Consider the following 25,631-nt stretch of genomic DNA (forward strand, 5'->3'; position numbering starts at 1 on the left):
TACCTGTGTGTGGATGGTGTTCAGCACCAGGGACAGGTGTGTTTACCTGTGTGTGGATGGTGTTCAGCACCAGGGCCAGGTGTGTTTACCTGTGTGTGGATGGTGTTTAGCACCAGGGCCAGGTGTGTTTACCTGTGTGTGGATGGTGTTCAGCACCAGGGCCAGGTGTGTTTACCTGTGTGTGGATGGTGTTCAGCACCAGGGCCAGGTGTGTTTACCTGTGTGTGGATGGTGTTCAGCACCAGGGCCAGGTGTGTTCACCTGTGTGTGGATGGTGATCAGCACCAGGGCCAGGTGTGTTCACCTGTGTGTGGATGGTGTTCAGCACCAGGGACAGGTGTATTTGTTTATTTGTGGATAGTGTTCAACACCAATGACAGTTGTGTTTTTACCGGTGTGTGGATGGCGTTCAGCACCAAGGACAGGTGTGTTTACTTTTCTATGGAACGTTGTTCAGCACCGGGGACAGGCATGTTTGCCTATGGATTGGTCAAACCCTGGCCACACTTTACTTAACAACTGCCCAATAGTGTAACACACCACCTTCACAGGCACACACAGGCACACGACCACATGACCAACATAGTTGAGTTCCCCTCAGTATGAAGTGTTTATTGGAACTGTGACGGTACATCACACGGGTCAGCCAGGCAGCGAGGCTGGTTGTGACTGCCCACTGACATACTGTAACACCAGGTATGTACTACAGACTACAATGCAAACTTACTCAGTAAGTACAGGATATCATGTAAATGACACTTGCATTTCAGAATTTTTTTCTCACACAACTTTCAGGTACATAATGTATATCAACCAAGCAAATTCTTTCACCAGAAATATTGTACTATATGTACTAGTTGTTCATAGCATTATGTATGATTCAAGTACTATGTCATCTTACTCAAATTCAAAAGCTATCGATTATCACATTGAAGTTACCAATTCCATACAAATCTATATGTACAATTTACCATGAAATTGTAACTAAGAAGTTGTTTTCAGCAATATAAATATTCTAACCATGAATTTCAGTACATTTAAAAGATAAATTACACTAGTCCTGTCCCCCTATAACATGTTGTGTTAAGTTTACTAGACACTGTAAAAATCACATTAAGTTGTATTCTTTATAGATTTCACACCACAGTTTATAACATTTTGCTTTTGTTTGTACAGCACAATTATTCATTTTGAAATAAGATGTTCTTTAGCTCTATAGAGTACAACCTTCGGCCAGGTCTCATCCTAGTCTATGTTTTTTCTTGAAATATGTTTTTGTGAAATCATTCCAATGAATGTATACAAGTGTTTATCAGGTCTCTTTTTGTGTCTCTATGTAACTTTTTTATATCTAGACCAAATTGTGAGGCAGTAGGGGTGTGTAAGTATGGTGCTTGTTAGTGGTAGGATTCCTCAGGGGTTCATAGTGGTTTGGACTATCAGCACCAGGGGCAGCTGCTGTCTGTGATTGGTTATCAACTGGCTCATCATCGTTTTGATACACGATAGCCTTTGGACCAGCTGCAGCATCTTTAGCTGCTATCACCTTGCTGTTCTCATATTTGTGGGACATTGGCTCTTCTTTTGCAGATTCTGCCTCATCATCATTCTCATACACAATAGTCTGTGGAACAGCTGCAGCATCTTTTGCAGCAGCTGCTATCACCTGGCTGTTCTCATATATGTTGGATTTTGGCCCTTCTCTTGCATATCGGACTGATCACGTCTTCATACTCTTCCTCATCTGCCCATATGTCGTGACTTGCGACGGAGCAGGCATCTGTTCCAGCAGCTAAGCCGCCGAGATGCTGCGTTTGACCTGAGGCTGGTCGTGGTCTTCGTGACGGACTGATGCCGTTATACTCTGCCTCGTCTGTCCATGTGTCACGACCACCGCTTGCGCCACCAGCTACAGCTGCTAATTCACTATGGGAACCAGCCTGAGGGCCAGTTTGATTTTCTGGGGGAAGGGGAGGGGGCAAAATCAAATAGCCAAAACTATCAACACCATGCATGTTGCCTGCACCTTGGTGTAGACCTTCTGATTGGTTGATTTCGCCTGTTGTGTCGTACTCTGCTGTATCAGCATTTGGAACATCGTAGATATGCCAGGTGCCTTCTATACCGCGATGCGACGTTTCGGATCGACGGTTTACCTCTACATGCTGCCTTATCTGGTCATGACCACTGACTGTGTCTGCCGGGGTTGAGTTGCTATAATCATCACTGAGAGAGTCTGGTCCAGATATATAATCCCTCCTCTTATATATGTACTTTACCGAAAAAGCAATAGCGCGGATAATGAAAAGTACAAGAACAACCCAAAGCGTGGCAAGCAGGGGCACGGGCAGGACAATGCTACCGCCAGTAGGGCCAGGATTGCTTTCTGTTATTGTTGACTGAAAATTGAAAGGACTGTCATTGTTAGAATCAGCAGTGAGTGTCTTGGTGGGTGTTGACTTTGCTGACTGATGAAGAGGAGAGGAACCACTAGACACACCAAGAGTAGAGTCAGCAATGTGTTTTGTGCTCAAAGTAGAATAGACTTGTGTTGTCCGATCACAGATCAGGTCTTCAGGATTTACATCCCGTAAGTATTGCCCTGCAAGGTTACCAGGTCCAGCACATATTATCTGGCCTTCAAAGGGGTAGGACCCGTTCATCCGCTGCTTAAAGGGGGCAATCTTACAGTCACACTGCCAGGGGTTGTTTTCAATGTTGACAGTTGGAATGGAGGCCAGTGTGTCATATGCCATCAGTGGTAATGTCTCCAATTGGTTGAAATCTAATCTAAGCTCTGACAGCTCTGAAATATTCAAATTTGATAAGGCCTCTAATACGTCAGCCGTCAAACTATTTAGATGATTCCGGTCAACATACAAGCTCTGCAACTTCCCAAGTCCCACAAATATTTCAGCTGGGAGGCTACTCAATTCGTTCTGCGAAAGATGCAAGGACCGAAGGTTACCAAGTCCGGCAAATATGCCAGCTGAAAGACTTGTTAACTGGTTCTGGTAAACATACAAGTACTGCAGATTACCAAGTCCCTCAAATATGTCAACTGAAAGACTAGTCAAGTTATTCTGGGAAATATACAGGGTCTCCAAGTTACCTAGTCCCACAAATATTTCGGCCGGGAGACTAGATAACTGGTTCTGGGAAAGGTATAGGTATTGCAGATTATCAAGTGCCTCAAATATGTCAGCTGTTAGATTAGTTAACAGGTTCTGTGATAAAGACAGGTAATGTACGTTACTAAGTCCCGCAAATATTCCAGCAGGTAGACTAGTTAACTGGTTCTGTGAAAGATACAAGGACTTCAGGTTACCAAGTCCAACAAATACGTCAGCTGGGAGAGACTTTAAATGATTACTGGTGAGCCACAAGTCCCAAAGGCTACTAAGCCCCACAAATATGCCAGCTGAGAGACTATCTAACTCGTTTTGATACAGAAATAAGGTCTTCAGGTTACCAAGTCCTACAAATATGTGAGGTGCCATTCTGGTCAAGCGATTATCATGGAGGTACAGTTGAGTAAGGCTGGTTAAGTTGTGAAATGTTTTGCTATGGACCCTGGAGATCTGATTGTGATGAAGTTCTAATGTTGCCAAGCGCGTATACCTTGAGAAATCAGACTGACGTAACGTTGTGATGCCGTTGCCGTGCAAGTAAAGCTGGGTGATGGTTGTGGGCAGGTCACGAGGAACGCTTCTGAGGCCTCTGCTGGTGCAGTCACAGACTGATGAACAGCTGCAGGCTGCGGTCGGTCCAGTTTCCTTCAGGATGATCAGCAGAAGAACCAGCATCCTCCTCGCTTTGTCGTACATACTGGAGTGTAGCCTGTACAACAAAGATTAGATACATCAGCAACAAGACGCATCTGTGTCGGCAGCATTCAACGAGCTTTTAAAACTTACTTTTCCAGTACTTCAAGAAACCACATCATTTCTTCTAGAGCTACGAATCATGATAATGGCATGTCCAGAACAGGATATTTCAAAACCGTAAGCTCTGTTGCAGTACAATTGAAAGACACTGGGGGGCCAACATCGCACTTGTCTTTTTTTTCTAACGCCTACCAACAAACTGAATATCATGCAGATCTAACCAAAGCTTCTTGAGTTATTAAGGTATAAAGAAATTAATTATCTAAGAGATGCATCCCTGCAATTGTTGAGCGATTGTAATAATGTAAAAATGCATACGTCTCTCAGCCGTCGCCAAAAAGATACTGCTCAACTAGAAGACAAACAATAAAAGGCTGAATGAAAATTTTTGTCTTAATTCGCTCATTTTCATTCAGATGCAAGTTTTCCTTCTAACCCTCTGTTTCCATTTTGACCTCTTACTAGATTTGTATGTTGGATATGTCCAAACCAACGAATGGACTTGGTAAGGCCTAATATAACTAACAATTATTGACATATAAAGAGGGTGGATACAAGCTCAGCCACGTTAGGGATTGTGTTCTCGCCGCAAAAGCGCCACCTACATCAGCTACTTATAGCGGCGAAGAGCAGTACTCCAGTCAGAAGCTCTGAAGAAGGTGTCTGGCAGACACCGAAACTTCAGCAGGTAAGAAGTCACTGGTTGTGTAAAAAGAAAACTCCAATATCCTATGTTCTACCAACCTGATGAAATTGTTTTCAGAATTATTGACATTTGGGATTTCAACAAACCTCGATAGAGATCCCTCAGAATGATACTGGTTTGATCATTGAAGGACTGCAGGGGCCCAAGACAAGGAAATTGCGTCTGAAAAAATAAAACAAAGGCGTGTAAGTCAATCCGCAGCTCAAAGAATCATTCAGCATATTCTTCGTGTTTTACATAAGATATCAGCGAACACACCAGTAAGCAGGTCGGAAATGTTTTGGGGAAACTTCAGAAACATGAATGATTCCATGATCTCCTGTGGCTGGTAGTGCATGATTAAAATGATAATTGTTTCCTCATTGCAATGTTGACAAGAGAATAGTCAATCACCTTTTAATTTTCCTAGTATCAGTGTCTTAAGAGCAGAAGTCGAGATTTAGAAATATTAGAAATATCCCTTAGATTCCTACTTTTAAAAAAAACAGGGCTAGTGTCAGAAGGCGTACCAACGAGCGACCCTTCTGACAGTGTTTCCGTTTCCTTGTCGCCATTTTGTCGTGACGTACAGAATATATGAACCACAATATAACTCGGAATATCGTTCCAACGATATATGTATGTATTTTACCTCTCATAGGCAACAGCTACACCGGGTATCATGTAAGGTCGTTGACTTACTAACCTTGATATCGAGGGAAGTTGTCTTCGGCCTACAAACTCCTTAAAGTCTCGGGGAGTCTGTCTAACTGTGTCTCTTAGTGTGTCCTTCAACTCTGTGCTTAAGTGGTTGGACTACCTGCGTTTGAAATCTATAGATGTTGCGTGCGGCCGACATAGCCTATTGTGATAGTTACGATAAGTGCGATTGTGATAATTACGGACTGTACGATATTCATGGGGGGGGGGTGCTCGTGCAAAAGTCGAGGAGGGCCATGGAATTGCTCTTGAGCCGGGGAAAGGGCCATCGGAAAAAATGTGGGACGTTTTGTAGAAATCCATGATTTAATGATGATGCCGTCCAAAGTTCTGTCAAATTTGTAAAATATGCCCAACAATTATTTTCCTCTCAGAGTGTTGGGAATAGCGCTGTAGAGGGTTTTTGGAAAAGGGAACTTCAGCGGGGGAGAGGGCCATGGAAAAAAGATTCGCCGGACCTTCTCCGCACCATCCCACCCCCGCTACATATGGTACAATCCCTTACATGTGCCAGCCACGTGCACATAATGAACTGTTTGTTATACTTTGTAAAGTGTTATCACGGCTTGAGGTACTGTCTTTGTGCGCTGCTATTCAGCTAGCATACAGTCCGACACAGCCCATTTTGTTACATTTTGTTTTAATGCATTGATTCATATTGTATCATGCTATGAATTTCCTTAGTGTCTTGAATTGTAACGTTGAGTGATCCGCAACATCAGCTTGTCTGCCTGGCGTTCCACTGTGTATTGTATTGTTGCAATTTTCTAATAAAGATAAAGATGTTACATGTCCGCAGCCTGCATGATCAGGCCTAAGAAATAAAATGTTTCCGACTACCTGAAGAACCCCAGCGAAAACCAACTTGTTTGTTGTACCTTACATCACCCCGACCAATCGATCGCATTGAAAGTCGTATCAGCCATTTCCCGACTAATCCCTTTCTAACTTGCTTTAACGACTCAATCTGACAAAACAAGCTTGCCAGTGTGATGGTGGAAGGTGTCAGATTCCAAAATATGTTTTCAGATTGACGATTTTGGCACTTTGGAAGTGATTGAATGCGTCTGCGATTTAACGTTTAGAGACAAGTAGTAGAAACTGAAAAGATCTTTTGGAAGCTGACACCTTCCACCATCTCACTGGCGAGTTTGTTTCTTTGTCAGCAGGGCTGCCCTTTGTAATAGCCACAGGCCAGTTGGGCAGCCCTGGCTGTGTGTGCTGAACAGCCAAACCAATAAAATAAACTCACAAGAAATGCACAGGTGCACATTATTCAAGTGCATTGGAATATTATCATAATTTACCCAACTAGCTTAGTTTGGTCCAAAAAAAGCGAAATACATAGCCTGGAAGAAGAACAACATTTTTATATTCATGATTTAGATATATTAGAACATGAAAGTTTTAAGGAGGTCTATTAATGTGAAAATAAAGCTTCAGGAATGAAAAGGTATCCTTATTTTTCTTCATTTCCGAGACCACGAATGAAATGTACAAAGAGCTACTCTGGGCTGTAGGAAAGATATGTAGGAGTTATGTCGTTCCTTGCTTTGGAATGGCAGCCTCCCCGTGTTGGGAGAAGATGTCAGCCCAAGTGGGCGGGCATGTGCGAGCCTTGGACGGCTGAGCTGAGCTGTCCTATGGCTTAGGAGATCACTAGTTCTCTGTCTGGGAACTTAGTGTCTCAAAAAACTAGGGCCCTCCGCGGTGCCCTCAAGGCCAGTCTGGCCACGCCAGGCTGTGTCGCAAGACGTCACGTAACACGATGTCGCATTATGGCAGAATTATACGAAATAAAGTCAAAATATTACAAACTTTGCTCATTATAAGTTCATTTTCCCACTATTTCCCAGACTCTTCTAGCCCTCCCCTCAATACAAGGGTTTATATTGCGGCCTTATGTAACCCCAGCCCCACCTACACCCCAGCAAATCATTAAACTACCTTAAGAGCAAGCATCTTTCATTTGTGGTCTGCACACCAAAAAGACCATTTGGGTAAATTATGTTCATGAACACCTGTAACACAGGTGAGTGTAATTAATCTGAATATAATAATGAACAAATTGAGAAACTATGAAGACTGGCCAGGACATCTATCAATCGATTTGATAGTAGGCAAACTCCGGAGGCCCAGTAGCTGACGTGAGGACACAAAAAGACATTCAAGCAAAAGCAAAGAAACGGTTTAAAGGAAAGTGTGTTTTATTCAATAATTAAAACATATGCAAGAAAAGATGCCAATACAAACACGTATCTATTGAATTTCATTCAGACATGAATGTTATCTTACAAAGTAACAACATCTAACGTATTTCACATTGACATTAACGCTACTCTATATTCTCTCGTATGTACTCGGACACCCTATCACTTATCAAGGTATAAAGACACTTTTCTTACTTTTTAAGTTATTAGACTTCCACGTCGTTAAGTTTACTAAATGCACACATAGTTGATCCCAGCTGCGTGCAAATCATGGCTACATTACAGGGTTTATGACAACAACAGCAGAATGGAGAACTCTACACACAATAGTTTATACCATATACAGAATATAAACACCCTATTCCCTCAATGACTTATCATAATCTTTCCTACAAGGGTCAATATACATATTTATTAGCATAAGTAGTTACAATTCTTCGCTTTACACATCACCGATTATCTTCAAAGGTTTGCTATTTTAGCGAAGTTGACTACAAACTGAAATAACACTATTGTCCGTATCTATATGAGATACGGTACTACCATAGGATGCATCTTTCACTCGTGGTCCAGACACCAAAAAGACAATTTGGGTAAATTATGTTGATAAGCTTCTGTAACACAGGTGATCATAATTAAGGGTATGTATTCAATTGCTAACCTGGTAAACAATGAAGATTTTATTATTCAAGTTTCAATATGAAACAATAAAAGATACATACCCGCATGACAAAGTTTTTACAATTGCAAAATGTCTGAAATCAACTTAAACTACTGCATACCAGCAGAAGGAAGACATCTCGGGTTATCTTGAACTTCTGCGCCGGTCCCACCAGCTGGAGGAAGATGTCGGCTCTGGGATTCCCTTGAACTTCTGCACCGGTCCCCCTAGCAGATGGACGATGTCGGCTCTGGTCGTGGGTTCACCCAGACAAGCTTGGGGCAACCAGCACTGCAGAAACACGGGAGAGAGGAACTATAACTTATCTAACTATAGTTTTATCCATCATTTACTACTGACATTAGACAATAATTAAACATCCGTGACACCTTCACGACCAGATGATGATGATAGAACAATAACAACAACAGTCAACAGTAGAAGAACAGCAAACTCCTCTCCCCTGCCTCATGATATATTTCCGAAACGAGCCAGTACGTAACTGTGCTGGTATTCAAAAGGCGCCGCACATCCTTGAAACGTTAAGGCGGACAACACCTTTGTAACGTCCGAGCTAAAATAAATCCACAACAAACGTTACATTAGCATAGCATAACTCTCAATGTACCAACATAACCGAAACAACAAGATACGTACCTGCATACCTGGTCCTCTACACTTGCACCGTAAAGCCGCGGAATCGAAGAATCCTGCTTGAGACGTGCACAGGTAACACACGTCTGCGGACTCACCTGGGCTTAACATCAACAAACCTGAACTTTCTGACCTTTAACCTCAAGTTCACAATGGCACCTGAACCCGCATAACGTCGCGGTATGTCAGACGTACTGTCTAATAGAACGTTGGCAGATGACCGTGTTTTAGTATGAAAGTTGTTCTTCAACAGGATAACCAACTTCACAACAATATATCTTTTCCCAACGACCCTCATTTGCACCCTTGTCGTTTTGTTTCCCGTTGTTTGGCCACTCCGCGTTCTCCTCCGCGTATATCTTTAGCTCATCTCTATACATCTTCATAATCCGGCTGCACCTGACGGTACCAAGGTGCTAACAAAGCGCCGCTCAGTGACAGGTGCAGGTACTGCAGCCGCCGGCTTCAGTCCACCGTCACAATCGGGCTGCACCTGACCGTGATGCCACCATGCTGAAGCGCCGCCTAGTGAAGGGCAAATAAGCAGTTAGGCCACAGCAAGTAGTTTTTATGGATGTAACCACATAACTGCTTAAAGGCATCTCATAGGCAACAACTACATCAGGTATCATGTAGGGTCGAAGAGGAGAGGTTGACTTACTAACCTTAATACGGAAGGAAGTTGTCTTCAGTCTATACAAACTCCTTAAAGTCTCAGGGAGTCTGCATAACTATGTCTCTTAGTGTGTCCTCCAACTCTGTGCTGAAGGGGTTGGACTAATTCTATAGACGTTGGGTGTGGCCGACACAGCCTATTGTGATGCATACTAGACATTTCCCGAAGAGACGGTCTTATTTTTCATGTCGTCTGTGATGAACTGTTGTTCGCCATCAACATTACCTGTTGTGACATCTACATCCGCCAGAGGACGCTTTCAACAAGTACACGCAAACTCCCATAAATATGTTATTTATACCGCACCCAGCTTGTTCCGCTAAACGGCGCTATTAGACTGTTTCAAGAACTTAAGTATGGGATTATTGCATATTTCTTTGAATTCCTTTGACGTCTAAGGGCAAGTACTTTCTGATGTTACGTATATCCATTTATAACTTAAATCTTATGCCCTAAAACCTAACAAATAGTGGTTAAAAGCATATCAAATGAGGCAATAATTGAACACCACAAATAATTCCTCTACTTGCCATTTATTGGTGATATAACCCTTCTAAATGTACATATTGTGTTTTAGATTCTCACACGATAGCAAGATGAAAAGCAAGCATTTATTTAACTGTGTGTGTGTGCCATATTCAATACACAATACAAGGCCCCTAAGCGCTTAAACCGTTACATGCTAAAACATGAGCCCCCTTAGGTTCCACTTACTGGTATTGACATTGCTTGGTGAAATAATTGCACCTGACAATAAATAAAATTGTTCCTGCTCATGAAACGGTGGTATTGTTCTTGTAAAGGAACGAGTTGGGTTTTGTGGGCCAGTCTTATCAGTTATAGAGCACATATGATAAAATGACATTTCAGGATAGAAAAGAACAGCATAGTTCCATCTATATACTGTTTGTACATAATATGCAAAGATTAAAAACATATTTATCAATGCTGATTAAAACTGCCTGCTCAAGTCCGAAATTGTTGCTCAAATATCCTTGAGTTGGTCTCGTGTGTATCTGTTTCCTCAATCAATGTTTCCTTTCAAAAATTGTAACAATATGTTTTTCTTGTTGCCAATGACATGTTATCACACAGATTAAGAACAGTTCAGAGCCTAGATGTAACAGCTCGATATTTACAGGCACATTCCAGCTTCAACTGACATTGTGTGTTTTCAAACTCTTAGTCTGACATTCAGCCTGTAAATACATTTGTCGACAGTAATATCTCATGTAATATCGTCATAATCTATGTCTATGAAGTTGGAGATGTCAACAAAACATCAGTTAACAGAATCAGTGTTCTAGACTGTTCATCTTAGACATGAGGTACAATGTTCTAGACTGTTCATCTTAGACATGAGTTACAGTGTTATAGACTGTTCATCTTAGACATGAGGTACAGTGTTCTAGACTGTTCATCTTAGACATTGTTCTAGACTGTTCATCTTAGACATGAGGTACGGTGTTCTAGACTGTTCATCTTAGACATGAGGTACGGTGTTCTAGACTGTTCATCTTAGACATGAGGCAGTGTTCTAGACTGTTCATCTTAGACATGAGGTACAGTGTTCTAGACTGTTCATCTTAGACATGAGGTACAGTGTTCTAGACTGTTCATCTTAGACATGAGGTACAGTGTTCTAGACTGTTCATCTTAGACATGAGGCAGTGTTCTAGACTGTTCATCTTAGACATGAGGTACAGTGTTCTAGACTGTTCATCTTAGACATGAGGTACAGTGTTCTAGACTGTTCATCTTAGACATGAGGCAGTGTTCTAGACTGTTCATCTTAGACATGAGGTACAGTGTTCTAGACTGTTCATCTTAGACATGAGGTACAGTGTTCTAGACTGTTCATCTTAGACATGAGGTACAGTGTTCTAGACTGTTCATCTTGGACATGAGGTGCAGGATATCTACCAGTAGGTATTTTGTCACTATCACAAAACAAATTATAGGCAATGTGTCTTTCCTGGTTAAATAAACAACTAAATAAACTGAAACTTGACAGAAAACACAACTGCTACATCTTGTTTTATCTATCTTTAGCGTCTTCCACCAAGTACACATTGAAGACACCTCTAAGCAATCCTCCTGGTAACACTAATGAATGAATAAGTAGCTAAACTGAAGCTGAACAGGAGAATATACAGCAGTTGCATTTTGCATTGTTAAATCTATGACTGGTTCTTCAATCCAGTACACATTGAATACACCGCAGTCGATATGTCTTTACTGGTTGCATGAATAAGTAAGTAAATAAACTGGAAATGAACAGAAGAAAACACAAATATTACATCTTGTCTTATCTACGTTAAGCATTTTCCACCAAGTACACATTGAAAACACCCTTAGGAAATATGTCTTTCCTGGCTAAATAGATAAATAATTAAATAAACTGAAACTGAAAAGAAGAAAGCACAAACTTACTGAATATTTTTTTCATGTCACTTACTCTGCACACATCAAGCTAGATCCAAATTCTTACACAATCAACCGTCACCAGGAGCTCAGATGAACATTATGTACGTTCTACCTTTGGGGTAACTACTTTATTAATTCAAAAGCACAGTTTGTTTGGGTGTGTTTAATGTGTCAAAACCAGATCCGAATCAAAACCAGATCCGAATCAAAACCAGATCCGAATCAAAACCAGATCCGAATCAAAACCAGATCCGAATCAAAACCAGATCCGAATCAAAACCAGATCCGAATCAAAACCAGATCCGAATCAAAACCAGATCTTCACTTGCCCAGATACATGGTGGTGGGCACGGCCACGATGATACTGATGACGTACAGGACAAGACACAGCCTGTCCAGGACCTTGGCCAGAAGGGTGTAGTCGGACACCTCCGGATCCTCCTCCTCCTTCTTCATCAGCTTGGCCAGCTCCCCCATCTCCTCTGTCTGGTTGTTTACTGCCTTGGAGAGTTTCCCCATCTCGGTCTTCAGGACACTGGTCATCTCCTCCATGCGGGAGACCAGCATCCAGCCGGGTGCCTCCCGAGCTGCAGTAGGCTGGGCGGTTGCCTTGGAGACATCAACGGAACGCCCGGAGGGCCCGGGACTGCCTTCGGCGGTGGACTGCTTCCTGGTAGTTGGTTCGGTCGTGGCGGGAAGCGCGAAAGGATGGCTGGATGTCCCGGAGACATCGGCAGGGGTTTCGTAAGGGTTTTCTCCGGAGACCGCCATCGCGCCTTCCGCGTTGAAGGCGACGTTGGTCAGCTCCATGCCGGTGTCGCTGGTCTCTCCATCGTCGCTTGGACGCTTTGTGAGGTCTCCCAGCAGGAGCATCCTTAACAAAACATCAACAGGAAGGAAATAACATGAAAATTCATCTGCTGGTACAATCTCTCACATAGGATACCAAAACCTACTTCAATCAATAGATCAGATACCAGTTGGCAGCTCGTGGGTGCTCAATAATTGAGACATATACTATCAAATGGCAAATTACAGTAAAGATAGCAAAATGTATAATACACACATCATGAGAATGGCGTGTCTATGGCCGCCGGACAACCATATCGTGTAGTCCCAAAGATCAATCCTCAATGTATGTGATATTCAAATTATATTTCCCCATTTTAGCAATGTATTTCCCTTTTCAGTCTAAGCTATTGTTACGAACTTGAGCACGTACTTTGCCATGTAGCGGAGAAAGAAAGCCTTCGCGGCCGGAGGCAGGCTCCCCTCCTTGTCGTGGATCTTGATGATGCCCATGGTGAAGAAGAGGAAGAGTCCCATCAGCGCCATGCACACGACAATCAGCATGGCTGTAACATTACCCATAGTAAACAGTTAACAGAATGCCGGAGGAGTCGAATTACAAGCTTCCTTTGTTTCAATCTATTTGAAAACAGTGGATGATAAAGGTCTTTGTACACAACCAATGTTTTTACACCAGACGGTCCACCGAAATGCCGGCAGGTGAAAATCATTGATTGGGCTTTTAAAAAAAGTTGTGAACCTTTGATTTACTAACCTGATCTATTCAAGAATATTGGCTTTGCCTATCTTAACTTACCGAAAAACGGCAGCGCTCCCTTGACAGGAAGTACATCCGTGACAAACACGAGAGACACGACCATGGAGAGCTGAATGGTCACTCCAAACGAGATCCGGTCTCCCCTGTCTATGGGCATGACGAAGGTGATCATCATCAGCACCACCAGGATGACGCAGGGCCCGACAGTCGTGGCGATGTGGAACAGGGGCACCCTCTCCAGATGAAGAGTGAAGCACGCTTCCTTGTTGTCTCGTGCGAAGATCCTGTCCTTCCGATACCACTCGCCTTCATCTTTTTCAGCGGAAGAGACGTCGCAGGGGCTGTTGGTCTCGTCTTCACACCCTGTGTTCAACATATCAAAACAAAAAAATTACCATCAACAGTATTGATATTGCTACATAATATGCAATTTTTTTCCAATAATTACCGGAAATAAGTGAAGAGAAATTATCATTGATCTCTACTAGCAAAATAAACTTATTGTTATCAATATGATTTCATAAATGTTTGCAAAGTCTTACGGATGGTTTGGCCACTTGCTGAGGTTGCGGAGAAGCAAATTTCACATTCCATGGTGTCTGCCGGGAAGTAGAAGGGGTCTGCATCGCACACGGTGGTGGTCAGGGTTTCTACCCTCCACGTTACCAGTCCACCGCTGCTGATCCCTATCGGTACACCCTTTTCCAGGCCGTTGTACAAAGGATCAGCACTGTGAAGTAAACAAACAACAACAAATTTATCTTAGATCGATCCGATGGCGACAATTTTCTGGCAAATTGTTCTCAATAAAAAAATTGTTTCATACTATCACAATATATCATTATGTTCATATATGAATTCATTACCCCGGTAATCTTAATTGGACTGGTTAAAAAAGAGACGACGTACTTTCTCTTGAGGGTCATTGCTGGGGTCCAAATACCGTCGCCCAGAGCGCTGAATGCCTCGATACTCTCGTAGTACTTTGGATCCCATGTCAGTCGACTGTCCTGCCAAGTCTGGAAGAAAAAACGTTTTATTGCGCAAATGAAAATAAGGCAACAACCAGTAAAATATCCAGGAATGAAATCCTCTACAGTCTCCAAATCGCAAACTAACAAGATGGGCTAACAAAATTAGATAATATTTTCAAAATAGAGGCCATTAACATTGCAAAAAGAAGTAAAGTGACCAAAAATGGTATTACAACCAACAAGTCTTTCATTCAGGTATTCAAGAAGTGCGGGAAATGACACTAGTTTAGCCTAGTATCACTACAACTTACCGGTAACTCATAAAGCTGTGACACCAGTGTGGTGTCACTTCTACAACTTTACTCAAGGCATCGCCGGAAGAGAGTACATTTTTTTCAAAATCATGCGAAACTTGGATGTCATCATAAAATCTATTTGATGTGGCCAAACAAAGTAAAACCCCTCTAGAGAACAGATGATGTGAACAGAATATTTGCCAATCACGTGCTGCCCTAGAGTTGTCCTAACTGTGTCAACTTACTAAGTCGATGACCACAGACGCAACAAGCTGCTCCTTTTTTTCATCCTGAAATAAAGATTACAGCTGCGTTAATTGAGTCGCATCCTTTACCTCCGTGACTTATCTACTTCTTGGAACCAAAAAGGATTTTAGATATGCAACAGATAATAGGGTAAATCTTGAAACCTCCGCTTTTCGCGGGGATCTCTCCATCACAAAACATGACACCTCGAGTATACGTTTTCATTGTACTATAATTATTGTTTGTTTGTTTGTTTGTTCTATTCCTGTGCTAGAGAACTGTTACAGCCGCGAACTTGAAACACAGCGAAAGCCTCCTTTCCCCTCCTAGCGTAAAATCAAGTCCCAGTGAAAACAAAGTGACTTACCAAGTCGACGATCTGTTCCACAGAACCTGTGAAGCCGATGACGATGTTGCCCTCAGTCTCGGGCGCCAGATCTGCGCTGTACGCCTCGAGAAGATCCTTTATCAGCCTGTATCTCATATTGACTAAAGACGGGAAAATTACTACATGCCCAACAGTATAATTACTAGCGGATGCAGATTGTCTTCTGTTATTTCTCATGTACAATGAATGCTGTTTTCATAGGCCGCAATATCTGTAACAAAGAAATAATAAATCATAACAATCACCTGAACAAGTGGGTTTGTCGTGTTGCCAGGTTGTCATGTTGCCTCCCTCGAGGCACCTCACTTCCCTGGGATACCCGGACGGAAGCTTGTACCCTTCGTCGCAGGTGAACGCGACCCTTTCTCCCACGTAGTAGAACTTCTTTCCGGGGCTTCTGTTGCCGTAGTTTGGAGGACCAATGTCCAAACAGCCAAGGTCGGTATCTGGGTGTAACATCAAGTTATCAAAGACAATGGAAATCATGACAATACTATTATCATATTTATATATTTTATCATATGCTGTATGGGGGACATATGATATTTTCAAAGAGAATGGAAATCATGACAATACTATTATCATAATACATTTTATTATATGCTGTATGGGGGACATATGATATTTTCAAAGACAATGGAAATCATGACAATACTATTATCATAATATATTTATTATATGCTGTGTGGGGGGCATGTGATATTTTCCTTGGGTTCAGAGGATGTCAAGACAACTTACTGCACGGAATGAGGTCGCATTCCTTCTGGCTGCCATCTTCTGCCATGCAAAACGGCCGCTCGAGACCGGTCGGGTTGCGGCAGTAGTTGTTCTCCAGGTTAGCCCAGGGGTAGTCGGTCGTGTAGAAACCGCCTTGCGCAGCGGACCAATCCACACAATCTGCCCCGGATATAGTTGTGCTTCCCGTACCACGGTAGTTCATGCCACTGCCATGGTAGCAAACTGTGAAAGAGAAATGACCGTTTATCAGCAGTTGATTGTATAAGTGTAGAACATGCTGCATCCCTGACTGCGTGTGCTTGATTTGATTGATTTGCCATGGCCCATGACATACACTGGCACAACTGTCAAAATCAGCAGAGAAATGGTTCTTGTACTCATCCATGCAATGTTGTAGATCTAGTGGAAAGTAATGAATCAAGCCTTCCTGTTTACCTTCGTAGCTCAGTCCGCTACTGGTTGTCTCCGGTTCAGGGTTCCAGCAGCCGTGTTGTGGCGGAGGGAACAGGTCACATCCAGGCAGCAGGTTCTTTATCCCGTCATCAGCCGCGTTGAGGACCTCCTCGCACCACGAACGGCACGGCAGCAGTTGTGTGCCCCTAGAAATCATATTGAGAAGATTAGATCTTAGTACCGGCCGATGGGAGTTCAGTCTCCGCAATATGAGGATGTTTTATCTTACACATGTGTCAGCACGCTTTTTTTTAGTCTTAATAAACAACAAAATGATGAATCAATACCTATTTTACAGTTTTTTCTGATATGAATGACCAGAAGTCATTGAAGGCCTTTGTCATACATTCTGCCTTAGAACAAGAAATAAAAAACACTGAATTTACGTAAATTTCTCAGGGAGAATCAACGCCACTATAACTGCTACATTTTCACTCACATGATGCATGAAGGGCAGTCAGTGTTGCTCTCTCCGGAGACATTGCATCTCGGGAAGATGACCGTGTGGAAAAATTCTCTGAACTCGGGGTGGGCCATCTCTGGGTTGATGTGCGAACTGTTGAGCAGTTCTGCCACGGACGAATTCTGGATCTCCTCGAATGTCGCCTGGCCCAGCGGATTCGGCAGCATCGCAAGTCTGCCGCTCAGGGTGAAATTTCCAGGAAATGGCAGGCACTCTGATAATCAGAACGAGATAGATAGATATGGAATAAGTCAGTACACCATTTCACAGTCTTCATATATATATATATATATTGTTTCAGATCGTCTTATACATTTCAGAACGTCTTGGCCAACAGAAGAATACAAGCTTTACTTTAAGACTAAGAGCGAGTACAGTGGGTACAAAGTGAGACTAACTCACCACAACCCTCCTCGTCACTCCCGTCTGAACAGTCCGTCCGCCCGTCACACCGCTTCCACGCCAGGATGCAGGCCAGCCTGTGTCCGCACCGGAAGTACCCCAGGGCGCACTGCTTTTCTGTGTTGGGAAGCAGTTTATTCAGTTACTGGATTATCTTTAGCTTTATTAGAAATTGCAACAATATAATACACAGTGGAACGCCAGGCAGACAAGCTGATGTTACTGGCCCAGGATTATAATTGGCCAATTTCTTTGTTAGCCTGTGATAAAGTGTAACAAATTTTGGTTGATTGATTTTGTATTCATAGAAATGTGGTCTCATATTATAGAAATTAACACCTTCGTGTGGCGTTGAACACCTCTTTAACTAGTGCCCATCATGTTGTGTGAGGTCTTACCTTCAGGCGGTCCGCAGGCGGCGTTCTCTTCACCGGGACCTGGTAAGGTGAAAACAGTATCATTGTCATCATCTACGGACTGATTCACAGAATAAACATGATCACGAAACACACAGAAATCACAGCACAGTGCTGAAGTGTTCTCAACACTGGTTTGGATTTGAATAAAGCCATTGACAGAAAGTTGCTCAGGAGTAACCCATATACGATATAACTGGCCATGTGAAATTGTGTACCATTGCCGTATCTGGATAGCCGGTGATAGCCGGTGTAACCGCCTTCGGCGCAACACACCAGCTTAATGGCGTACAACAGGGCACTTCAAGTTTTTTCATGTCGACTATATGCATGACACCACTAAACATGTGCCACTCTGGGTGCTACGGTGTCACACATAGCCCTTACGAATATCATGGCTGAAGAACCCCACATGTCAATGCTACACAGATCAACACGGCCTCCTGTAGGCATTCTTGGCGAACGTGAACGGCATACCGTAACCGGGTGAAAGGAGTTTAATGCGGGTGGTAAATCCAACTGTAAACTGCCGCAAACAGAATATCCAAAGTTACAATCATATTTAGACATAATGTACAAGGAAGCTTCGAAAGTCAAAGTATGACAAAAGTACCAATTTGACAGATGAAGGACTTCAGTCCGTCGCAGTTGGCGTGGTCCCATTTGAAGCCTTGAGACGCCCAGAGGTACCCACACGCCAGACCCACACTGTTCGGCTCTCCCGGGGCCCAGTTGGTGAAGCCACAATCGCTGATCGCTGCTAAATCAGACCATGTCCACCACCCCTATACAAGGCAGATACAAATCTCTCAACTATGAAAAACTCATTTACGTCAAAAGAAAATACAATAATTCCATTGACATAGTGAATACCCTACAACTAGGATTGTGTGCTACAAATAGAGTTACAGATTAGCTTCTCTTTCATTCGATGTTAAGCTTCGCAAAAAATGCATTTCCCTCTGAGATAGCCCCTTTTTGTATTAGTATTCAGTTAATGGTAATTCAGCAAATTAATAGTGAAATAGAATAAAACAACTTTTAGGAAGAAAAGGCTAAAGCATTGGGGACAAAGAACAAAAGAAGAGAAACACAAAGATCCTACGAAATGAAACAAAACATAAAAAAGGGTGGAGCAAACGAACCTAAATCTGGTGTGATTCTTACCGGCAAGTTCTGAAGCCCGATCCAGTAATTTCCCCCGGCACCGACCTCCGCAATAGTAGCGACCAGGAAGTCCTGCAGCTCCGATGACGTCACATCGGCGAGATGGCCTCCGCCTGCCGCACAGGTCAGAGCAGCAGCGATGTACGTCATGTGCAGGTAGGGATAAAACTTGTACAGGGTTCCATTTCGCTCAGCGAACGGGACTGTTGGTGACAAAGAGATATTTAGAGCCTTCGATGGAGGGGTTGAATGTGATGTGGTGCAAAATGCAATTGGCTACCACAGCCTTATTGCCTTGTTCGGCAAACGGGATAGCTTGGTAGCCATATCCTCAGGGGGCGACATATAAAGCTGGTTTGTTACGCCGAATGGCGGGTTTACCGGCTATATAGATACAGATGCAGATGTGTGTTTTACCGGCCCCAGTATGTCTCACTAAGCATCGAAAAAAGTATGTTTTATGATAGGATTTTTCCTCGGGAATGCCTCGGAAATTACATTTTGTTTAACGGTATGTGTGGTCAGCCTACATAAAGATTAGATGATGTTGCGTGGCCAAATTGACATTCCCATGCTATAATTAATACTGCAGCATCGTTAACGTATTTACGTTCATTCAAAGGACCTTTAAGAGGACATTTTAGATGGAATTGATGACATGACGCAACCCTCTACCGTCAATATCTGTGACCTACCAGTTTCACAGATGAAGCCTAAGTTCAGCGAACACGGAACGTCGTTCCATTTATTTCTCCTGTCGACGTTGAAGTACTCTGCGCAGTGCTCGTGTCCATTAGACGTCGGCTCCCCAACTCCCCAGTCGGTGTAACTCAGCTCTCCGCCATCTACGTAGTTCCACGATCCGTCCCGGCGGTCCAGTCCGAAGTAGAATGGCTTATCCGTGTTCGCGGCGTTCTTCAACGAGACGAGGAAGTCGTTGGTGGCTCCGTCGCGAGGCATGGCCAGAGTGCCGCCGTCTGCTTGGCAGGCCGCCAAGCCCTCGTCGTAGTTGTTCTCTCTGTCATAGGCAATGTAACACCGGCCAGAGTGTGCGAGGTACGAGTAGCCATCGGGACACACCAGGCCTGTAGCTGTAGGCAAAAAGAGATGATAGGGTCTTTTTCTGGCACCGGGAACTGTTCTGGTTTACCCTAGACTAAGGTTGTCGTCAATGCCTACCTAAAGTATAAGGCCTGCCCTACTCACAACCTCTGCCGGCCTTCAGGACTAAAACCTTCTTTAAACGGCCGTATTGTGATCGGAACATGAAACATAAACGTTATGTTTTGGGTTATCTTTCTACATCATAAGTTAAATCTAGCTTATTACACTGCTCAGCTATATTCATCACGTATCAATGCGAATTTGTAGTGTCGTGCGAACGTCTTAAAAAAACATTATATATTACGCAATTCCCACCGCCGCGATGTACGTTCTGTGACGGTCGGTAGAAAATTGTACAGGGTTCCATTTCTGGGTTCTTCACCGGAATCGGCCATCGATAAATTGTGATTTTGAGCAAAAAAAAAGAAGGCAGAAACCTCCCAACTACCAAAGGGGCATCCCCTTACATATGAAAACGAGGCCGTTTCCCGACCTCTGCCGAGCTTCACCGAACATTGCCGACAACCACGCAAACTGAGCCACTCGGGGCATGGTGGTCTCTGCTTGACTCTATGCCACATATATTGCGGCGTGTCTGCAATGTTAGATTTATTCTATTGCCTTCTTATTTTACGTCTATAGCTTTGCCACGAAGTAATGAAATTTGAATTATTAATTTGGTTACACCCGCTTCTGACAATGCTTGAAGGTTCCTTTTAATACCATATAATCATCGTCATATAAGACCACATAGTGATTGCTACTAATTGGACGCCATGTCACACGCAACGTCCAGAATCGGCCTCGCCTTACCGTTTTAGAGTGACGTTTTGGGGAAAAGAAATGTTAAGCATGAACAGTTTTTTCTGTTTTATGAAAATGATGAACTTCCAAGGTGGTGCGATATAAATGTTATTCCTCGTCTCTGTCGTCTCCAATGATGGCCAGTCCATGTAAAACTGCCGAACTACGAATTGGTTTTATTTTGTTGCACCTAACTTTTTGTTGTTGCTTATACTCTTCCGAGTCTCCAGAATTCTGTTCCGCAGTTTTCTTCCCTCCTTCTAAACTCTTGCTAGTGTCATTTTTTTCTCTAAGTTGTCTTTAACTTACAAGTCCGACGGTTGATTTGTTTATTTACTTTGTAGCTTTCTATTCTTCTTTCACAACAGTACAGAAAATGATATAACTGTGGACTGGTACACAATCCGAAAACAATTGTCAAAAACTTTTTTTTTTAAATTCATTTTGCAAAATAACAAATAAGCCCAATAATAATACAATATGGCAACACATATACAACGGATCTAAAGCAAATCTTTATTTGCAAGCGTTGAAATTTAGTTCAAAACCTACTTTCAAAACGCTACTGCGACGCGGTATGGTAAAGTTAACATTTTGCTTCGGTTTTCCTCGGGCAAGTCAACAAGCCAGCATATCCGATCAGAACGGGCTTGGTAATTTATGGTGTGCGCACCATACATGTCGGTCACTTGCGTGTAACACAACTATCATAATATATCTAATATCGACGAAAGTTATACTCCCGTTCTCCGTTAAAAGTCGTATTATGCCATACCCGGGCCGCGTTAACTTTCGATACGGGGGCCCGTACCGGTCCCTAGTTCGGTTCGATGTGATTCGAACGGCGCTTGGAGTGCGCCGCTTGCGCCGCTGTCCGAAACCGGATTCATACGTTAGAATCGATGTTGTTGCAATTTTTGTTCGAGGGCAAAAACTCTCTCAACTTCTGGTGCATTTCAAATTGAAATGTGTGGGGTTTTTTCTGGGTGGGTGTGACATAATATAACAGGGTGTAGAGCTTTGAGCACTATTAAGTCAAAGTAAATTCATATGTCCAGTAACTATGCACCGAAGACTTATAGTGCGCAAGACGCTGTGGCAAGTTATGCTGTGTAAATGTGGTTCGAGAAATAATGCGATGCATGTCTATCTGTTTTTATGCGTGCGTTGGTTGTATTTAAATGAACTTACCCTGTCCAGCGGCAGAGGTGAGACAATACCCCATAATCGCAAATGTAGAGAACGCAAAACGCAAAACACACTGCATTTTCTCGGCTTCTTTCCGTCGGTATCAATCCAGTAGAAGTATGGAAAAGTGCAGCTCGGAAAAATAGATGAGCGTAGATATACCGACTGCATGCAAGACTTTTTAATATGCATTGCATTGATGCAATATGGACACGTGACTGGGGGTGACCCATAGAAACAATGGGTACGAAAAAAATTAGTCTAAAACAGTCACTGGCATTGCCAAAACTCTATACATTTTTTTTCTTTAAAAAGCTTTTGTGCATGATTCCTTGTGCGGCATGCAATACATACGAAACAAACTTCATCCTTATACATTAAAATGATGTTCACATTAGAACCCCCCTCGTCGTTGCAAAAGTAAAGTGGTCCAACTGTTGCTTTGAGTCAACAGTTGGCAAACAAACAGACAAAAGGCGCTGTGGTTACTTAGCAACGGCAACCTGTAGTTTTCTTCTCTGTTGTCTTTTCACACTTTTGCTTCTAGAACCAGTTGAGCAATTATGAAACAAAAATCCACAATCTATCATTGTTTTCCCACAGTGTTGCTAAAACTCCCCTCATCTTTGATATGTTTTCGCAGAGCTGTACTCTAACTTAATGACACCTTAGAATTCAAGGCTGAAGTTTGAAATATTAATGACGCTGTATTCAGGTAACAATGAAGGGATCATTGAATTGCTTCCTGCTAATTTTCTAGAGAGGACCATGCCGTGCAATCACGGGAATTATTTCGAGGCGCTGCACGAATTGCGAGGCCATTTGTGTGCGTGATAATATCTTCTATGTTCTGAACATGTTTTTCGATCAAGAAACGGAAATAAGAAATGGCAACCGTAGCAGTGAAGGGTATTCCCATCTACCGAAGAATGAACTGGCTATCCCTTTGTTGATATATTTCTCACACGGGCACTTGGCCAATCGGCTGAGACCGTGAACTTTTCAATAAAGCCAAGAAACTTGTTTCTGTATCAAAGTTGAACTACAATTTCCTAAAAAAGTATTTGGACTTACCAAATACACTCACATACACTCACTCACACACACACACATACACACATACACTCTCACACACACACACACACACACACACACACACACACACACACACACACACGCGCACACACACATACACACATACACTCACTCACACACACACACATACACACATACACTCACACACACACACACACACACACACACGCACACACACACACACACATACACTCACACACACACACACAAACACACAAACATGACTAATATCGCATTACGTCAGAATTGTCAACACCCGTCATGGTGTCGTTGTCATGGCAACAGTTGCTAACAACACGGGCTGGAGGATGCATACGACTCAACAGGTGTTCGCAGTGGATGTTTTCTCGGGCTGCATCATAAAATATTAAAACATCTAATCTATGCTGGTCGCTTACTTGATTTGTCCTTTTGTTCGCTCAGTTCCCTATTCCTTTATTGAAATTCCGATACACGTTGAATGGGGCCCTAATGCAATTAAATTATGCGACACAAGGTATATAATAAACGCCTGAAACACAAATGCGAAATGCCCACAAAAAAATTCCTGCCACCAAACTTCGATCATTCCAAAGCTTGTTCCGAATCAAAGGAAGCTGTTGTGTTATTTGTTCAGTAACTGTAAGTTGTAACACGTCGTTAAGAGTAAAAGTATAATATCAGAGTATCTGAAATCATTTCTATGGCGTCACACATGGTGTTCCTGGTAACTTGTTTAAACAATTCGGTTCTTTCGTCATGGTTAACTGGACAATTGGAAATCTTCCGCCGCTTTGAACGTACAGTATTTACAAATTCTTTGGCACACTGGTAATCTCTTATATCGTCCTCTCTCTACTTTTAGGGGGCGAGCACCAGTAATTCTTTGCTGATGGCCGAGCGCAACTCAAAAGCAGCAAGCTCTAGGTACTGTAATCTCCTGCGTGTAAAATATAGAACTACTCAGCCAAAACTACGCAGACAGAGGGCGTGCAGTTATGAAAGAAACGCGAGAAGTCTACTGTTTTCTACCTCCAAGGCGCGACCACAAGATCAACAGGCTTACGAAAGGTATGTTTACACAGGTATGGTGTTCTCGCATGGTGTAAACAGTCTCATGTGCATGTAGTTTGCCAGGGAGCAAAGTATTGGCAAGAAGCCATCAAAACGGCGCGACCACGAAATCAACAGGCTTACGAAACGTATGTTTACACAAGCTCGATGATCAGATGTGAACGGTTTCAACAAGAATGAATATATCACCGACACACATTCCGAAAACTGGGCCGGGCACAGTAGTACAGCAACTCCCCCATACCTTATGGGTACGGACTACCACATCACTAAGGAACATTATGGCACTACAAACAATACATGCTCGATATTTTGAAAGTCAGGATACTGAGATAAAGCAACTCCCCCACACCTTATGGGTACAGAATACCACGTCACAAAGGAACATTATGGCACTACAAACAATACATGCTCGATATTTTGAAAGTCAGGATACTGAGATAAAGCAACTCCCCCACACCTTATGGGTACAGAATACCACGTCACAAAGGAACATTATGGCACTACAAACAATACATGATCGACATTTTGAAAGTCAGGATACTGAGATGAAGCAACTCCGCCACACCTTATGGGTACGGACTACCACGTCACAAAGGAATATTATGGCACTACAAACAATACATGCTCGACATTTTGAAAGTCACGATACTGAGATAAAGCAACTCTCCCAACCTTACCTGTCTCTGTTGTTAAAACCAGTCTGAACCTCAGACTTTGTTTCAAATTAGAAATAGAGATATGTTATCCTGTATCATTTAAATCGTTTAGCGAAGCTACTGTGTATTGAATGTATATCATAGAACGATCAATTAATGAATAGATAACTATATCAACTAGCCTTTTCATCCCACACCAGGTCCTTTCTAGATGATTCTAACTTTACTTCTGAGTTTGATTCTTTTTCATTGTTTTTTCATCTGAATCTTTAGCGGAATGGTTTCTTGCTCCTTCAAACATATTGAGTGCACTGAGCGCCTTAGACACAATATGGCAAGTCAACACTTGAATAAAGGTTGACACGAATTGTTTGAATTGTATGTTACCTCTCTGAGCTCTCTCTCTAAAGTAAACACATTCCAGGGTAGAAATCTTTATCGGAGTCTGTTGACAGAAATCACGGTCAGGATGCTGGGGATGTGTCAGGGTGGTCTCCTATTTATAAATCCCGAGTTTCGAGTCAGTTCATAGATCTAAGGTGACATGAATCGTTCAAGCAAACATCCAGAAGCACAGAAAAATGTACAGACTCTGATCGGGGTCTCTACTGGTAGAATTGGCGATCGTGCCGGCAGAGATCCTGATCACGATCTTTGATGACAGAGACTCCGATCATAATCTCCACCGGCAGAATCGA

The 25,631-nt window shown here is 42.7% G+C and overlaps 2 protein-coding genes and 1 long non-coding RNA gene across 3 annotated transcripts; all 3 read right to left on the minus strand.

Annotated features, from left to right (window-relative positions):
* Nucleotides 1-1,676: 1,676 nt before the first annotated feature.
* On the minus strand, nucleotides 1,677-3,827 carry LOC136445011 (carboxypeptidase N subunit 2-like). Its single transcript, XM_066442842.1, has 3 exons — nucleotides 3,641-3,827; nucleotides 2,615-3,349; nucleotides 1,677-1,960 (listed from the first exon to the last, which is right to left on the minus strand). The coding sequence occupies exons 1-3, from the start codon at nucleotides 3,825-3,827 to the stop codon at nucleotides 1,677-1,679; spliced, it is 1,206 nt and encodes a 401-aa protein (XP_066298939.1).
* A 3,654-nt stretch (nucleotides 3,828-7,481) lies between these two features.
* On the minus strand, nucleotides 7,482-9,003 carry LOC136444916 (uncharacterized). Its single transcript, XR_010757352.1, has 2 exons — nucleotides 8,821-9,003; nucleotides 7,482-8,454 (listed from the first exon to the last, which is right to left on the minus strand). It is a non-coding gene; the product is annotated as an uncharacterized lncRNA (long non-coding RNA).
* Nucleotides 9,004-12,241: 3,238 nt separating this feature from the next.
* Nucleotides 12,242-20,274, minus strand: LOC136445012 (uncharacterized). The gene is made up of 16 exons (XM_066442843.1): nucleotides 19,726-20,274; nucleotides 19,031-19,233; nucleotides 18,477-18,648; nucleotides 17,846-17,884; nucleotides 17,448-17,564; nucleotides 17,022-17,259; nucleotides 16,565-16,728; nucleotides 16,130-16,351; nucleotides 15,637-15,837; nucleotides 15,371-15,492; nucleotides 15,003-15,047; nucleotides 14,397-14,506; nucleotides 14,030-14,217; nucleotides 13,527-13,850; nucleotides 13,143-13,275; nucleotides 12,242-12,794 (listed from the first exon to the last, which is right to left on the minus strand). Exons 1-16 carry the CDS (start codon nucleotides 19,988-19,990, stop codon nucleotides 12,242-12,244), a joined length of 3,096 nt encoding a protein of 1,031 aa, XP_066298940.1. The 5' UTR covers nucleotides 19,991-20,274.
* Nucleotides 20,275-25,631: the final 5,357 nt, after the last annotated feature.

Source organism: Branchiostoma lanceolatum, chromosome 11 (assembly GCF_035083965.1).
Source record: "Branchiostoma lanceolatum isolate klBraLanc5 chromosome 11, klBraLanc5.hap2, whole genome shotgun sequence".
Classification (NCBI taxonomy): Eukaryota; Metazoa; Chordata; class Leptocardii; order Amphioxiformes; family Branchiostomatidae; genus Branchiostoma; species Branchiostoma lanceolatum.

Excerpts from the sequence above, each read along its gene's own strand:
- LOC136445011 (XM_066442842.1), bottom strand. The coding sequence starts at position 3,827 with ATGTACGACAAAGCGAGGAGGATGCTGGTTCTTCTGCTGATCATCCTG. Across the intron at positions 3,350-3,640 it reads CAACGGCATCACAACGTTAC|CTGACGTATTTGTTGGACTT; the intron begins GTCAGTCTGATT and ends AGTCTCTCCCAG. Across the intron at positions 1,961-2,614 it reads GATAATATGTGCTGGACCTG|AAAATCAAACTGGCCCTCAG; the intron begins GTAACCTTGCAG and ends CCCTTCCCCCAG.
- LOC136445012 (XM_066442843.1), bottom strand. The coding sequence starts at position 19,990 with ATGCCTCGCGACGGAGCCACCAACGACTTCCTCGTCTCGTTGAAGAAC. Across the intron at positions 19,234-19,725 it reads AGGCTTCATCTGTGAAACTG|TCCCGTTCGCTGAGCGAAAT; the intron begins GTAGGTCACAGA and ends TGTCACCAACAG. Across the intron at positions 13,851-14,029 it reads AGCAAGTGGCCAAACCATCC|GGTGTGAAGACGAGACCAAC; the intron begins GTAAGACTTTGC and ends TGTTGAACACAG.